This window comes from Vitis vinifera, chromosome 6 (genome assembly GCF_030704535.1).
Source record: "Vitis vinifera cultivar Pinot Noir 40024 chromosome 6, ASM3070453v1".
Lineage (NCBI taxonomy): Eukaryota > Viridiplantae > Streptophyta > Magnoliopsida > Vitales > Vitaceae > Vitis > Vitis vinifera.
In genome coordinates, this window is record NC_081810.1 from 19,525,328 (window position 1) to 19,542,756 (window position 17,429).

The 17,429-nt window shown below is 33.2% G+C and overlaps 1 protein-coding gene, 1 long non-coding RNA gene and 1 other non-coding gene across 6 annotated transcripts; 2 read left to right on the forward strand and 1 right to left on the reverse strand.

Annotated features, from left to right (window-relative positions):
- On the forward strand, positions 1–9,895 carry LOC100267192 (uncharacterized). 4 transcript variants are annotated; one of them, XR_009465892.1, is made up of 5 exons: positions 12–148; positions 1,002–1,664; positions 1,827–2,013; positions 7,347–9,473; positions 9,690–9,895. XR_009465892.1 is itself a non-coding variant. In XM_002280368.5 (3 exons), the coding sequence occupies exons 2-3, from the start codon at positions 1,070–1,072 to the stop codon at positions 1,952–1,954; spliced, it is 723 nt and encodes a 240-aa protein (XP_002280404.1). In that variant the 5' UTR covers positions 1–148; positions 1,002–1,069; the 3' UTR covers positions 1,955–2,257. The 4 variants fall into 4 exon arrangements, 1 of the variants encoding a protein (XP_002280404.1); XR_002030346.2 differs by having other exon boundaries at positions 7,347–8,802; XR_009465891.1 differs by lacking the exon at positions 7,347–9,473.
- On the reverse strand, positions 8,576–8,678 carry LOC132253979 (U6 spliceosomal RNA). Its single transcript, XR_009465929.1, has one exon. It is a non-coding gene; the product is annotated as a U6 spliceosomal RNA (small nuclear RNA).
- Positions 9,896–12,106: 2,211 nt separating the features above from the next.
- Positions 12,107–17,357, forward strand: LOC104879646 (uncharacterized). Its single transcript, XR_002030242.2, has 4 exons — positions 12,107–14,937; positions 15,031–15,156; positions 15,247–16,863; positions 16,945–17,357. It is a non-coding gene; the product is annotated as an uncharacterized LOC104879646 (long non-coding RNA).
- The last annotated feature ends 72 nt before the right edge of the window (positions 17,358–17,429 follow it).

Genomic DNA, 17,429 nt, shown 5'->3' on the forward strand with positions numbered 1-17,429 from the left:
ATTTCTATGTAAGGAGTGGCGGCCCTTTCTTCTAATCCTGGCTTCTCAGTCCACAAGCCAACCTCCTCTCCTCTCCATAAGCTACCTCTCTCTCTCTCTCTCTCTCTCTCTCTCTCTCTCTCTCTGTGCTCAAGATCACATCCCTCAGGTCAGTCCCTTCTCATCTTTGGGTTTTCTTCTTTTCTGCTTATTTGTCTTCTTGGTCCTCCTCTGTTTGGTTGCCTAGACTCCTCTAGAAAAAAAGAAGAGAGGAAGAACAATCGAAGAAAGACAATTTGGTGTCATGTTTTTGCTTGCGCAAGTGGTTGCTTCATAAACTGTCAATTGATTTTGCCTTTAATCACAAAATGGAGACCAATAACACAACAAAAAAAAAAAAACTCCTTTGATTGTTTGCAGTTTAAATATAATGTTTTGGAACGATGGTAAGGTTTGAGTATCATAAGAAGGAAATTCTGGATGCGGATGAATATTTTTAGTGTTTTCTCCGTTTTAAGAGTACAAAGCAAGTTGTTGGATTTTCAAACATGTCCCTGTTTCCAGAAAAAAAAAAGCTGCAGAGAAATTGAAATATGTGGGTTTTCTGTGTGGTTTCTTTTTTAGGATTGTAAATACACCTCTCGATGAAGCCAAGTAGTTGTTGTAATAGACCTGGTGAAGTCAATCTTTTATTTTCTTGGTTTTAAATAAGAAGAATATTTAGGATTTTTAAAAATTTGTTTTAATTAATTTTCCTACATTTTGATTGCAATCATATGGATTTTATTTTCTCTTTTTGTGATTCAAATGGTGAAATCTTCAGTTCACTGTGAATATTATACTTATTGTAGTAACACAAACAATGATTTAGGTGTTGATCCAATTTAATAGGGTTGTATATACTGCTTCTGGGTTTGATATGATTATAGGTTTTGAGACCTGTGATAAATATTTATGGTTCTGCTCACCTTTTCCCAAGGTTGTGTGCTTTTCTTGACAGAGCAATGTGGTTTTCATGACAGGTTCATTAGCTTGATGATGCTGTGGTGATCAAACTGTGTGATTTAATGAAATATTGTGTTCATTAGTGATGAACTTTAGGTTTCCTAGTAATGTCCCCTGGTTTGGGGCAAATTCAAACAATGATTTGGAGACAGCCGTTAAAACAGCAGGCGTCCTAAGCAAATCAACCAAAGAAAGGGCTTTTTTTGATGTGAAGCTGTGGGGATGGTCCCTCCTCTCAATTGTTCCTTGGGCTATCAGTGCCAGAGACAAAATCTGGAAATTGTCTACTTTAAATAAAGAGTTGAAGAAGCCCTCACGACGTTATCGGACTGTTGAATATGGTAGCAGGCCCTCTCCTGTACGATTTAGACCATATGTTGGCAAGGTCCCATGGCATACAGGTGCAAGAGCCTTCCTTTCTCAGCTATTTCCACGATATGGGCATTACTGTGGACCTAACTGGTCGAGTGGGAAGGATGGTGGTTCCCTTCTTTGGGATAAACGTCCAATTGATTGGTTAGACTTTTGCTGCTATTGCCATGACATTGGTTATGACACTCATGATCAGGCCAGCCTTCTGAAGGCTGACTTAGCTTTTCTGGAATGCCTGGAGAGGCCTCAGATGAGTACAAAGGGAGATCCTCATGTTGCTCAGCTTTATAAGACAATGTGCATCACTGGTATGTCAAGCATATTACATTGTTTTGTGAAATGGTTTACCTTCATAATAATGACTGTAGAAAACAAGAAATTCTAATTGTTATTAGGTCATTCATATCTGTTGAGTTTCTATTTTTATTTCTTATTTCTTTTGTTTATATTTTTTTGAATGTGAATGACAGGTCTCAAGAATGTACTAATACCATATAGAAGACACCTTGTAGACTTGAGGTCAGAGCAATCCAATATTTTGTTTGGTTGGCTAAGCAATGTAAAATGGAGAGGTTGGAACCCTCCTGGAGAAAGTTGAAATCGTAGATATGACACAGTTCCTCCAATGGGGAATTGCAGAAGATGGATTTTAACCGAGTACTGTCTCTCTGTCTATTATTCATTTGAATTGTGGTTCTTTATGACAGTTCTTGGAAGCTTCTTAGGATCATGTCCCTGTTTGAAATATTAGATATATTTGGTCTTATTCCACTTTCTTCAAGATGCATGTAATGTAAATAACAGTTATTTAGCAATTTATGGTTGCATTTTTATGTAATATTGGAAGTATCAATATTGACAGTTCTAATGGTAAAAATCTATTTATTGGCTGTTTTTATGATTTCTAGGTGTTAAAACCTCAAGAATTTTAGAAATTGATGGCATCTTGAAGTTTTTTTATTTATTTTTTATGATAGGAAATAACAATCTTATTGCATTACAATAGTATAGTAACTAATAGAAGGATGAGAAATCCTTCCAACAAGTATGGAATCCTTTGTGTAAAGTCCAATAAAAAGGGAGGATAAGTGATACTAGTTCAAAAAGGAAAATTTATTTGCATACATCAAAATGGTTGGGACAATGGTCACTATAATTCATGAAAGTACAAACTCTCCAACAAAAGAACCAAATTTTTAGCTCCATGATTTTCTACAACATTTGTTGCATGATTGCTTAAGCAAGGATCACCATAATTCATAGAACTATAAAATCTCCTACAAAAGACATCAAATGTCTAGCTCCATGAATTTTTTGGTAAGTGTAAGTGTAATAGAATGAAATGAAGTATACATGATGTATACAAAATAACCAAAAAACCCAAAAGAAGCGCCAGAATACAAAAACCACCAGTTGCGCCCTACAAAGAGTCTATCTAGTCCACAAACTTTAACAACGATAACGATCCTTCCGCAATATGCAATCTTACCTACTCCCAAAAAAGATCTAGCTCCATGATTTGCTAGTGCATTTGCCACATTATTGCCTAGGGGAGGATCCCAACAGAAGGAACATCTTAACTTTGAAGAAATATAAATATTTGGTGCAATCATTCCTCAAATTTCCAAGGTCCTCTTTCTTTCTTAGTCACCCATGTTATGACAATAGTAGAATCTCCTTCTACTAAGAGATTGGAGAGGCCTAAAGTTTGTGCTTGCAACAAACCTTTCAAAAGAATCTCTACTTCAATGACTAAATCTTGACCTAAAGGTTTAGAGAATGTTCTTTCCACCATGCTAAAGTGGTGCTAATTCCTCCAATCCCTAATTGGCCCCAATTATGTAGAGAGCATCCATCAAAATTTAGTTTAAGAAAATCTATTGGAGGTTGTAATCATTTAGGAAGTGTATCTTTAGTCAATTTTGTGATTTTGCAAACTAGTTTCTAATCTAGTAGAATAAGACTCAAAGGGATGTCTATAAAAGCTACACTAATAGAAGCTCAAAGGTAAGAAGTGAAGTAAAACAAGTCTCATACCGCTTCCAAAGACCTTCACCTATCTTAAAAAGTCCTTGCATTCTTTTCCCATTGAATAGTTCGAATCACTGTGAGGCTAACAATGCAGCAAAGAGTCATAACTCGAGGAAGCTCCCGAAACATTTAAGGGATGCCATCAAAATCTCCTCAAGCCTTTCAGGGTGAAATTCAATCAATCCCTGCAAGGTTGAACATCCTATACCACGGTGCCAAGGTTGTGGGTCAATGTAAAAATGATCAGTAGACTTCTCATTCACTTTGCACATGATACGTTACTATGGACTAAAAGCTTTGTAAGGTGTGATCTTTAGAGAAAATCATTAGTATTGACTATCTTATTTGCCATAAGTCACACACACTGCCTTCTCTTTTGGTGGGGATTTAAATTTCTAAGTGAAGTTTTACGGGAACAAACAAAATTGAGTTGGTAGAAGTGAAGATAGTAATGAAAAAGGAACTAACTGGAAACAATCCTAAGGATGTTAAGGACCAAATTCCTCTACATTGGGAAATGTGGGTGACAAATACGGATAGGTTAAAACAAATGTAGGAAGAGTTAGTTCCTTAATTTCTTGTTCCAAGAGGTTGCAAAAAAAGATTAAATTCTAAGATGGAGATTGAAGGAGGAAATTAACACTAAAGAAAGAACAAAGTCTCTCAACCTCACTACTCATGTTTTGGAACTTCTCGCTAAGAGGTTTATCAGTTCATGAAGATCTTCCCATAAGCAAATTTTGCCTTCCTAGGGCATTTATGTGACTATGTGGCAACAAAGTTGGCATTGCATTCGTTAGAGTTTGACTCATGGATACTCAAGAAGACCTTGTGCCATAAAGCATCACTCTTCCATGGAACCTCCACAACCACTTTCGTCAAAGGACTATATTCTTTGTGATATTCTCTCAATGCCTAATCCCCCTCTCCACTTGGACTTACACACCTACTTCTGACCTAAGAGATGGTTTTTCTTTTCTTCTTTGATCTCTTTGCAATCTCTCAATACCAAAGGGTACTTTAACTAAAGCTTGGATGAAAGATAGGAAATAAAAGGGACAAGGGATAAGCATGATTGCACATGAGTGACCCTATCACCTATGGATAAGTATGCTTCCTTTCATGCATCTAGTCATCTAGAAATTCTTTTTATAACCAGGTCCAAAAAGGATACTACTCTTGGATTTCCTCCTAAAGGGAGACTTAGTAATCGAGGAGCCAATCGGTCATCCTGCAATCTAAAAAGTTAGCCAACTCAAGGACTCAAGCCTAACTAATATTGGTACAGAGAGTCCTTTTGTATAAATGGATATATGGCATCTTATATTCTTTATCACATTGTTGTATGTCTGCTACTTTTAAACATATCTAGAAGAGTTCATGTTTTCATTAAAGATGATACCTAATTGCCAACTACATGGTATCTAAAATATAGAGACTTGAGTCGTTTTTAGACTTCCTTTTTTCATATTACCATTGTAATACATGTACTTTATTTTGGAATATAGAGGTGCAAACCCTTTTTTTGAACTTTTCTGGACTTTTATCAATACATGATGACTTTCTTCATTGTTATTATTATTTTCTTATAGTCAACAGCTAAATTCATGACAACTACAAATTTTTACAGTTGTTAGCCTCAAAAACTCCACTAATTTGACATTTTATGCCTATATATTTTCTTGAGGACATGATGTGTTGTTAGCCAATTTAGCTAATTTAAAATGCAGACTGTAGCTTAGCTCTTCATAGCATCATTGCAGTTCTGATATCAAATGGATAGCTGGCTTCAAGTTTTGTTTTCATTATTAATTTCATGGATGCAAACAATTTCACCATTAAACATCCATCCAAGCTACTAATCTACACATCCACAAAACTCCAAGTTTCTTGATAATATGCTTTGGTTATTTGGGACCAGCAATATGATTGCACAATTTCCATGCTAGTTGAGGAAAAAATTCTGCTATTGCAGATGTTTCATACTGTACACTATGTTCATTCATATAATAAATAAATTGTGCCAAAGTTATCAACTCCTATGCTTTTAGTTGATGCACTCCGATTTGTAAGTAGTTTTGATCAGACTGCTGTATTCTTTTATCAGTACACTTTTATGCTTTTAGTTGATATACTGGTTAAAAAATTGTTGATAGGATTCATTTATTTGTTTTTACTGGTTTTTCTTATCTCAATTATAATAACAATATATAGTTCTACATCTTTCCCCTTGCCAATCAATTTTGTGCCTAAAAGATACTGAGGAAACCATATTCTGGGTTTATGTTTGGTATTCATATTATGGACTGTTCAACTATGTTACATGAACACTTTCAAAGTGCATGAAGTATTCAAAACTAATAATTTCATTGTAATTAACCTTCGACTGATGCTGGACATTCTATCTTAATTATGAACTTTAATTTGACCTAAGGTACAGAATGTGATGAGAGAAAAAAATTGGATTGTCTAGCTGTGTTCCCTTGTCCAATGATTTGGGAATTAAATGGATCTGGGCATACGGAGGCACATTAGCTGCTGATATCTGTAACTTAGTCCACATAAGCTAGCTGCTCAGTGTTCTTTTAATTATGCATTCTCTTATTCACTAACAATTATTCAATCACTTATACTATTGTTTCTATCTGGTAGCAGTATCTATTTATGTGATAATATTGCAAAAATCAGATGGTTCTGGGGCACTATCATAAATTTCTTAGTTTCTAGGTGAATGTGTGGGTGTGTGTGGTGCATGCAACATGGAAGTTAGTCAAATAAGATCTTACTTTGTATTGTAGCTTTGGTTACTGATATTTCTGTATTAGTTGGGATATTGGTTGGGTTAGTGTTGTTTGAAATGTTAGTTTCCTTGTTCAAGTCTTTTCACAATGGACGTTTGCAGAATCCAGTGAGAATTATTTTTGTTTAGTGTTTAGGGTTAGGGTATTACATTTTGGGTATCTATTGATTAGTTTGATGTTATTTAGTGTAGGATTAATTTTATGGTTTCGGAGTATTGTGTTTATGTTTCCTGAATAATCTCTTAGTAAGAGATTTTCATTCCATGAAATGGATTGGACCACAAAACTTAACCAAAAAAAAAATAAAATAAAAATCATTATAATATAACTTTGAACACCTTATCACCAGTTATAGAAACATGAGATATGCTGAGTAGGTTCAACTTTCACTAACTAGCCATTGGTTTCCAAATTAACAATGTTTCACCATAACTCCTATGTTCATACTTCATACAGTTTCTTAGCTGAAGGTCTGAGGTTGAGCTCTTAGTCTTTGGCCAGTCTTAACAAATTAAGAAAGCTTGCAACATGGATGACCATGGTATGTGAAATTGAAATGGAAATGCGGTATCCACCTGGGGAAGTAATATGGGTTTGGGTTTGTGATTAACTGCAAATGCTCCATATTTTAAGGAAAAAAAAGAATTATTTAATTGATGCTTGTTTGAAAGAGAGATGGTAATTCTTATGCCTATATAGTTAGAATTATGTTGCTTTGGGAAATAAGAGTTTTGGTCTGCATTTGAACTAAGCCTTAATAGAAGGCTGAAAGAGTTGAGATAATAGGGTCTCCCTAACATTCTGTTGGAGAAAGATTTAACAACTATGCTTTATTGGGTGTCTTGGAGTTACGGGGATATGCCCATTGGTTGCAATATGGGTTGCTTATTTGCTTGGAAAACCAGGCTGATAAAGGTGGTCTAGGGAATCTCATCATTTGCCCTTTTTTAGGGACTAACCATCCTTGAGTTTCTCCAGATTTTACTTGGGCTATTCTAGGCTGCAGTGTTGTTTATGAGTTGCATGTTGGGCATTTGTTCTCTGTTTTTTCACCTTCTCTTCGTATCTTGTATTTCTATTTTTTATGATTATATTTTCTCTATTTGTAATTATTAATTATATTCTTGCCACTGATAAAAGAATGATTACATCTTTCAGACACTCAACTCTTGACAGATTATTGGTTGAAGACTTCTTGCTTGACTACAAAATTATATAAATGCAGTTCACTTTCAACCATCTCGTTATCATATGGTTCACAATTCATAACCTTATAGCAGTCAATTCATGAGCTTTGTCTGGATGATCGTACACTTTATTCAAGGAAACAACTTGAAGATATTCTGCTTATATTTGAATGCATTCCCTTTCTTCCCTTTCTTCCCTTTCAGATTCATTTTTAGATATATAGTTACTATAAAGGACAACACCATGTCCATCTTCTTATTCAGGCAAGTGTAAGACCCAAAGTTTTTAGACCTGCAACCTCAAAGCTTTCAATTGAATTAAGCTTGCATGGGCCAAGACCAAGTTGGCTATGATTGGGGATTTAATCCTTATTTTTCCTTTTTGTTTTTCTAAGATGTAGAATTCATTTTGCTGGGTAACTGTCTAAGGCACTTGATTGACCATACTTTAGTTCATGTTTCAGAGAAATGGCTGATTCTGAAGCAGAGATAGGCCCTGTAATGTAATTTTTGTTCATAGTTGAAAGCGCTCTGTGTGCAATTTTTGTTCACATTCGAAAGCTCAAAAAATTGATAGTCTCCCATGGCATAGACAGGAAGTAAATTGGAGCACCTCATTGCAGTGATGGGAGTGCTGGTTGTATTTGTTGATAGGAAACTAACTCAACCATAATGAGCAAGCAGCATAAGTTGATAAACCCTTTTTATCCTTAGCTATATATTGGCTCAGAACAAGGTTTTTATTTTTTTTTGGTTAGAAAAATTGGTGGTGTCCATGGGTGCTATTGGGAAGTATCATCGGTTATTCTGGTGCAGATCAAATTACTGGTAGTATCTGATGGTTTACAGTGCTACTGTAACTCACATGGCTCATGCTATAAGTTGGTAAGAGTTAAGCAAGAAAAGGTTTCTATCAAATGTTGCATTCAAAAGGCTAATATTGAAGAATATATTTGAAAACCGTATGGTGATACAGATGGTTGAGGGAAAGGGGAAAATGCAATGGAGCAGAAATGAGTTGGATGCAAGAAGCCCTTGTGAGGCAATAGGGCTATGTGGTTATTTTTGTAGAGTTTGTTGTGTTTAGGCATTTAAGTCCTTGTTAACTAGCAATGGTGCTAGGGCTACAACACACTTATTGTGTTTGATTAAAGTTAATAGTTTGAGATGGAGGACAAATTTTGATCCAGGGGAGAAAAAAAAAATTTGGACCATTTCTCGATTTGTGCGCGTCATCCTTGCGCAGGGGCCATGCTAATCTTCTCTGTATTGTTCCAATTTTATCGAATGTCTCCGAATAGAAGTTTTAGTGGGAGAGCTGGTACATATGAAGACATTGCTGGCTTCATAATTTTTCGATGTGGGACAACTCAAAAGGAGAACAACATGGAACTCCAATACCTTTCATGGGGGCCCACAACCTGTAGGTGAGGTCTACTTCTCAGGTCTGACTTCTCATTGCTTCTTTTGTTGTTTGCTTTGGTTGCTGATATATTATTTTTATTTGTTTATTTAATTGTTGTATTTTTATCTTCCAAACAATGAAAGAAAAAATTCTCAATTTTTTTATTTGATTTTGAATGAACAAAATTGAAGAAAAAAATTATAATAAAATAAAAATTTTAAACTAGAATAATTGTGACAAAAGTTAGGAGGAGAGTGAATGAAGATTTATTTGTTTATATTTTATTTGGTTAGAACGCTCAATGCTAATAACTGCATTCATTATTATTTAGATTCACATGGTTGAAAAGGATTCAGGGCTTATTACAGAACTGAAAAACAATTCTATCCAATTTTTTAAGGCTTCATGGTTAGAATTATTGGTTTGAGTGATTAGAGTTTTGATTGGAACTTTAGTGGAAGGCCTGAAAGAAGTGAAATCACAAGGTGTTCCTAACCTTATGGTGGATGAGAGAGAATTTATTGACAAAGCTTTCTTGGGTGTCTCAGGAAAAGGGAGGGTTATGGAGATATATACCCATTGATTTGAACCAGGGGGCTGAAAAGATGGTGAAAGGCCTCTCATCAATTACCTTTTTTGGGGAGTTTCTCCTGAGATTCTCCATATTTGGCTTCGATTATAGTGGTAGATGTGGTATTGTTTCTGGGAACCACATTTTGGGTGTTCATTCTTTGTCTTCCTCCTTTCATCTCTTCTCTCCTCATCCTCTTCTACACCTATATCTATGAAGGATCTCTCTTTCTTCTTTGTAGTTGTGTTTTCTCTGTATATAATTCTATCTGGGTTTCTTGCAGAATAGGTTACATCTTTCAAACACTGAACTGAGAGATTATTGTTTGGTGGTGACAGGGGACATCATTCTGGTGCAGGTCAATTTGCAGATTGATAACAATCATCTGGTGGCTTATAATGCTTCTGCAATTATAAGGTAGGGCATGTGCATATCACAATTGACAGACTAATAATAAATGATACATTATTTGTAAGTAATGACTATGACCCAATTGCACTCTTATATGGATCCAGTAACCCTTTGGATATGGGATTTCTAGTTCTGAGATTTGAGTTAGTAGCTTGTCATTCTTTGTGTCGAATTCTTGTGGTTTTATTTTTATTGAAACATGTGGAATATTGTTTTTTTGTTTGGGTCTTGAGGGGAAATTGTGAGGGAAAGGAAATAAAAAGGAAAAAATAAAGGATTTTGTTATAGCACAGAAATATACTTTTGTGTATACCTGTTGATAAGGGACCACTAATTAAGTGGTGTCACATATACATTTTTAAAATATTCTATTCATATTTGAAGTAAAAAGAAAGAAAGTGGATGAAAAATAAAAAATTTAAAGTAAATGAATTATTTTTTATATATTATTTTAAACTCATTTAAGTTATTTTAAGTCATTTATATAAAAATTAAACATTTTAAAAATGTATGAGCTTTTAATTGATTTTAATTATATTAGTTTTTATTTAGGGTTTATTACACTTTCCTCTCCTAACCTATAATGTGTTCTGTACATTGCCCTATTGAATTTAAAATCGAATAATATACCTTTTTATGTTTTATAATTGCATGCAATGTACATTTTTGGAATAATGGTGTTACTTGAATTAGACAGAAGGTGCATGTGTTCTCCATGTGACCTATTTAAATGAGGGCAAAATGGTCATTTCATTTAAAAAAAACCCCAAAACCCTAACCCACCCTCTTTCATATGTTCATTCCTCCTCTCAATCTTCATCGTCTGTCCTGCCTTCATCGTCGTGGATCCCTTCACCAACCATCCATCGCACCACCACCTTGCCATTGGGGACTCCATCCTCCTCAAATCCTACACCGTCACTCTCCTAATCAAACCCTAGCCCCAATGTCTCCCCCAAACACCCGCAAAACCTCGACCTCAACCTCGCTTTTCAAATATTCGACCACGTCAGTAAATTCCTCCCCAATTTTGCCCACAATTATGAAACTTACCTCACCACACGATTAAGCTACCAATTGCTTCAAACTTGCCAAATCCTATATTTTTCAATTTCTTTAAATCCTTTTTTTTTCATCATGGAAATTTAAATGAGAGAAAGGATTAGAAATGCTTAAGAAAAGTTTCCATTTTCATGTTTTTGTTTCTCAAGCATTTTCGCTGAATTTGATAATGTTGTCATTTGAATTTTGAATTGATGTTTTTTTTTTTGGATTTTTATATTGTTTTTTGATCATTTTTTGTTTGATGATTTGAATTTGGTTGTTTTGGATTGTGATGATATTTTGATTTAATGCTTTAATTGCTAGGTCAAGCAGATTTTTTTTTTTTTTTTTTAATCTAAGCTTGTTTGGTTGCCGAGAAAATGTGGTGATAGAAAACAAAGAAAGAAAGAAGAAAGGTTGGGTTAGGGTTTTGGGGTTTTAAAATGAAATGACTCTTTTTTCCTTATTAAAAAATTGATCATTTTGCCTTTGATCACGAAGAGAGCATATGTCATTCCGTAAAAAAAATATAACATTGTGATTCAGAAAATGCATATTGCATGCAATTTTAAAAATATGAAGGGTACATTGCTCAATTTTAAACTTGAGGGGGCAATGTGCAAAACACGGTATAGGTTGAGGGCTAACATGTAATAAACCTTTTTATTTATTGTATTTTTTAGTAAAATCAAATATGAAAATATTTTTTTTAATATTGTTTTTTGAAGGAAAAGTTTGAACTGCACATGTGGCATATTTAGAGCTTTAGGCCTGGTTTGATTGTTGTTTTCAATAACTGTTTTTTGTTCTTGAAAACAAAAAACACAAAAAACATGTTTGGGGAAGGGAGTGTTTTTGTTTTTTGTGTTTTCTATGTTATCAAAAACTATTTTTTTGAGAACAATAAAAAGGCGTTTTCATTGTTTAAAGAATAGATTGTTTTCCGTGTTTTCTCTTCCTTCTTTTTGTATTTTCTTAGCTGTTTTTTGTGTTTCCACGAAGGTGAGCTCCACCCAACCACCACACCCTCATCCGCAAGCCCTTTCTTCTTCCTTAAATTATTAAAATTAATATACTTACATATGTTACAAAGTCATCATTTATTTTAAAAAATTATAACTAGTGTAAAAATTTCAAAATATAATAATTTTTTTTAAATTTAAATAAATTGTGCATATAAAAATTATTTATATATTTATAATATCAAGTTAATGAAAGAAAATAATTTATTAATTAAAAAAATAACTTTCAAATATGTTTTTTGTTTTACTTATTCTAATAAACTTTTTTATTAACTAAACCAAACATGTTTTTTTTTTATTTATGAAAACACTAAAAACTGTTTTTCAGAACAGTTTTCAAAAATAGCAACCAAACAAACACTTATATTCTCTACATTTTGGTTGGTCAACTTAAATCTCGGTCATATTTTATCCTTGGAGAATTCTACAGTGCCTTCGGAGGTAGCATGCCTAGGTTTTTTTTTTAGCCGTTGGAAACAGATTAAATCTCAAGCATCCAAATGAAAAGGAAAAAAAAAAAAAAAAAAAAACCGACTACCTCCTCCTCCTGTTCTCTCTCCCTATCTCCCATTTTTCCTCCCTAATTTGCTCTCTTCTCCTCCATAGCCGGTCGTGTAGCTTATCTCACCCTTATCCCGTGCTCTCACCTCCACTCATCCTCTATAGCTGGCCATGTAGTTGTTACCCATCCTATTCTTTCACCCATTTCCCATTTTCCCCCCACCTAATTTGCTCTCTTCTCCAGTCATCCTCCATAGTCGGACCGGGTAGTTGTTCTCTCCCATTTTTCCCATTCCCCCCTCTCTAATTTGGTATCTTCTCCACTCATCCTCCATAGTCGGGTCGGGTAGTTGTTCTCTATCCCTTTTGTTGAGTTTCCCCATATTTTCCTCTCTTCTCCATACTCGGCTCTTCTTCGGGTACTTGTGTTTTCCGCTCATCTCCATCATCTATTATTTTTGGGTGTTTTCAGTTGTCTTTGTGTATTGTTGGATGTTTTCATGTTGTTGGTGTTTTCGGGTGAGATATTCTAACTGTTTCGACCGGCATCTTTATGAGTTTTCTCTTTTCTCCGTATCCTTCTCTGTTTATGTCCATATTTAATTTTCACATTTGGGGTTTTTTAAGGTTTTGAAGTAAAGAGTGCAATATTCCCGCTCCTCCTCTCCTCTCCATAACCCTTGTATTTTCTTCATATTTGATATTTTGTTTAAGAGGTGTTTTCAGGTTCTAAATTTTTTGGTTTGAAGACCCGAATTGAAGACGACATGTAGTACTAAGAGAAAGAAAGTTGAAAAGAACGCAATTTTTTTTGTTAATCAAAAGGCGATTATGGCGTAATTATTTGCCGAGTTCTATATTAAGAAAAAAAAAAGAGTATTTATAATGTGTTTTACAATATTATATCCCTTATATTTCATGTTTTTTATTAGATTTATGGATTGATCACATTAATGAAAAATATTGTGGTTAGATCCATAATTGAACATTGAAAAAAATTTATATGCTAATTTTGTCACCATGTAAAATGTAGAGAGATTTAGGGATGATTTTGTAGTGGTAATGATATTTGTATTTTATTTGGTATTTGATTGATTGTAGTAAGATATGAATATAAAATTTATTGAAATGTGAAAAAAAAACTTATGTTGAGATAATGTGGTGGTGAAAGTATGTTTGATTTATTAAATCTGAAGTCATATTATAAAAAATGACTTAAATGATTTGATTTAATTTTTAGGAGCGAACACGATGGTGTTGAATTTGTTAGAAGTCCAAAGGGGCCTATCAGAGCTTGGATATATTACTAGTAAGGGAAAATAGAAATATGTAAAAGAATATGTTTTTTTTTATGTATTTTTGTTGTTGTTGTAGTTATATATAGTTATATTTGTTTGAAATTGTTTTGTAGTAACAATCAATTGGCCATGATCAAAGAAAATGATAAAGGAGTGAAGATAAATGATGATGTAACGAGTAATATTGTTGTGGCTAATATAATTGCATTTTAAAATTAGAATTTAAAGTAAGTGACCAATTTATGTAGTTGAGGAAAAAATTGGGCAAGAAGTAGAATGCACTTTCAAAAGTAGAAAAAAAGATTTCATGGCAAAGTAAAAAAAATGTTCAAAACAATATTCATTTCAAAAGGGTGTGGGTCCAAAGGTAATTTTTTTTGTAATGAATATAAAATTTCATTATGTATTTGTTGCAAATTATATTAATGTAAACATGTTTGATGTTTGTATATCTTTTCAGTTATATCTTCAGACTCCATACTCACCCGAGCCAGTGATTAGAGTTATTGAAGAATTATAACCAAAGCAAAAAACAGTTATAGAAGAAATAGGATTTGGTAGCCTCTTGCAACTTCGATGTAGGAAAATTGATCATGGATTATGTCTTTGGTTGATAAATAGTTTCAATCCGAACACTTATATGTTAGAGTTGTATAATACTTGTATCAAATTATCCTCCATTGATGTTGAATTTATTATGGGATTGAGGGCAAGAGGGTTGAATATTGACAGGAACAAAGATGTTAGTGATAAGAATGATTTATGTAAAAAATATTGTGATAAAAAGGGGCGATTGCTATTGGTGATGTTAGAAAATCAAATTAGGGAGGATAAAGAAGGTGGAAACGATTTCAAAGTTCGTTTTGTATTATTTGTGTTGGGTGCATTATTGTGCCCAACAATGAAGCTTTATGTGAAACGTTTTTTTTACATCTTGTGGAGGACATCGATTCAATAAAGAAGATGAAATTAGGCTAAATTTGTGTTGTCTTATTTTGTGCACGGGATTGAAGAGTTTAAGAGGAAACAACAACGTGGGGTTTCCGATTGCTTATTATTTTTAATGGTAATGTCCTTGTACATAATTTACATCATAGTGAATTTCGAATTTGTTATAATAAAATTTGTGAACTAACTATATATCTATGTAAAATATATTGCGGTTATTCTACCACAAGCATATATTATTCGAAGAGAAATTTATACTGCTATATACTCGACCTTCTCCTCTGATTATTGCTTGGGGAGATGATGAAGTACTAGATATGAAACGAAGATTGAAAAAACTTGGTGGATATGCAAATGACAATGTAAGTTATAGTTTCGAAAGTCGTTTAATATTGGTTTAAGTTTTTAGTTATTTTAAATCTGATATGTGTTATATTTTGATGAATATATTGTAGGTCAAAATATGAGTGATACAAAATGAGATAAGGGATTGCGTGAATGGAAATGCGATGACAATGAAGGGTGAGAATGAGGAGGATGAAAAATTTGAAATCAATCCAAACAAATATGTTATTAAACGAGTAAGTTTTACAATATTCATCATGAGTATCAATATTAGTAGTGAACCCTTGTATTATGATGTTATTAATCAAGTTCCTATATATCACTAGGTTGATGGTGGGAGCTTAATGGAGATGGATAAAACCTTTCAACAATTAAAGCCACATCTAATTGATTTGTCTCATGGTGCAAGTAGTAGTAGTTGTGAAAAAGTTTTTACTGAATTTGAGGAGAAATATACTACATTGAAAGGTCTCTTTCTTAGGTCAAGTGAAAAACCTTTGAGAATGCACGAGGAGGGAACGAAGAATCACATTCTCTCATGTGAGAGAAGTTTGGAAGATGAAGATAATAAGAAAGGAAATGAACATTATGTTCATACTTTGTCAATTGACAAGTTATGCATTGAGGACTTGAATAGAAAGAATGAAGATGCATGTGCTACATCAATTGAAGTGCATATCATTCCAGACAAAAATGTAGATATTTTACCACTTCCAATCAAAAGAACTAGAAGAGATCATGGAAAGATATGTATCATATAAAAGAAAAAATTATTTTCTTTACAACTACTTAACCATTACATAGTAAATAGATGTATATTAATAACATTTTCCATATTTGGAACCATTATGAGCACTATGTGGTTTTCCTTAGCATGTCATGAAAACACGTACATCAAGGGAAAGGAAACCAAGTAAATTTAAGGTCTCCCCATTTGTATACAATTTAAAGAAGATGAGAAAACGTCAAGTATCAGAGGTATGATACAAATAGTTTACTATTATGTTCTTATTTTTGATACTCAACATATATAGCTAATAATTATGTCTTGTTTTCAATTTAGTCAATCTCCATGTCCATTCGTGAAGACGTGGTGGATGCTCAATCATTCAATGTACTTCAATATCTTGTTGTTGATTATGATTTCAATAAAGCATTGTCAAAAAGGTTTGTAGTGTCTATAACATTCATAGATGTGTTGTTACAATTTTAGCCTTCATATTTTTCCAATTCAGTCAAGAATGTTTTAACATATTATTATTTTAGTGAGCTTCTTGTTGACTTTGATCATGAACATGGAGTTTGTGGAGATTTTGAGTGCTTATGTCTTAGACAAAATTTGTTGGATGTTGTAAGTACCTACTTCATTTATATCAAATGCGTGCTTTATTAATTAAATAAATTTATTGAAGTTATTGTTTAACAACAGGTAATCAATCTAGAAGCATCAAAACTAAATTATTTTGAGAGACAAATCATAGGCATACGAAGTATAAGATACTATATTCCCATGACATTTTCAGTAAGCTCAGATTTCTCTTGTTGTTTACTTGCATATTAAGTACAATATACTAATGTTCGTATTATGTTGTATTATTAGCAAATGAGTTTGTGCGAGAGTCCTCATCATTTTTTTGATAGAAAAACATCTATCGTGAGTAAGTACATTAATGAATTGGATGATTGTGAGAAGGCTAGTAATTGTTTGTAATGTTTAATTGCATATATCATATTTAGAGTAGATATTGTTTTCACCTACAATAAAGTAGATATTTTGTGCCCCAACTCATAGATATTGTTTTTCTAACTTTACAAATATTTATTCCAATGCATGACAATTGCCTTGGTCATTGGTATCTTTGCGTCATTAACTTTAAAAACTCTCATATCCAGATTTTGGATTCATTGCGATCAAGGAGTCGGGATGAATTCCGGTTACAGTGGTATGCTTTCAACTATTTGTTTTCCTTTTAATTTGTTTTTTTTTCTCTTCCACAATTATTAACACTTTCAAAATAAATTAGGTTGAATTTTGTCAAACGTTCTTCAAACTGTATGACATAGAGAAAGATGTCTTCCAATTCTCCATTAATTGGGCTCCTTCGATTCTGACCCAAGATAATAGGTTTGTATGAATACATAACTCACATTAATATTGTTTATCTGAGCTATAATTATACATTCATTCAATAAGTTGTTTTGCTTTTCTTATATTTTTCTTAGGTGGGACTGTGGAGTGCATGTCATTAAACATATGCAAACATTTAAAAATGGAGATTCCATGAAGGCCTCCAACTTATGTAATTATGTTAAAATACGTCAAGAAATAGCATGTGATTTAATTTTACACGAGGGAAACAGAGAAAAACAAACCATGTTGACTACTGTTTGTACAAAGACATCCACACAAGCAATGAAAAAAATTATTATTATGATATTTGTTGTTTTTCTAATATTTATCATTTCCATCTCCACATATGGTCATATTGATTGAGAAGGAATCCTTACA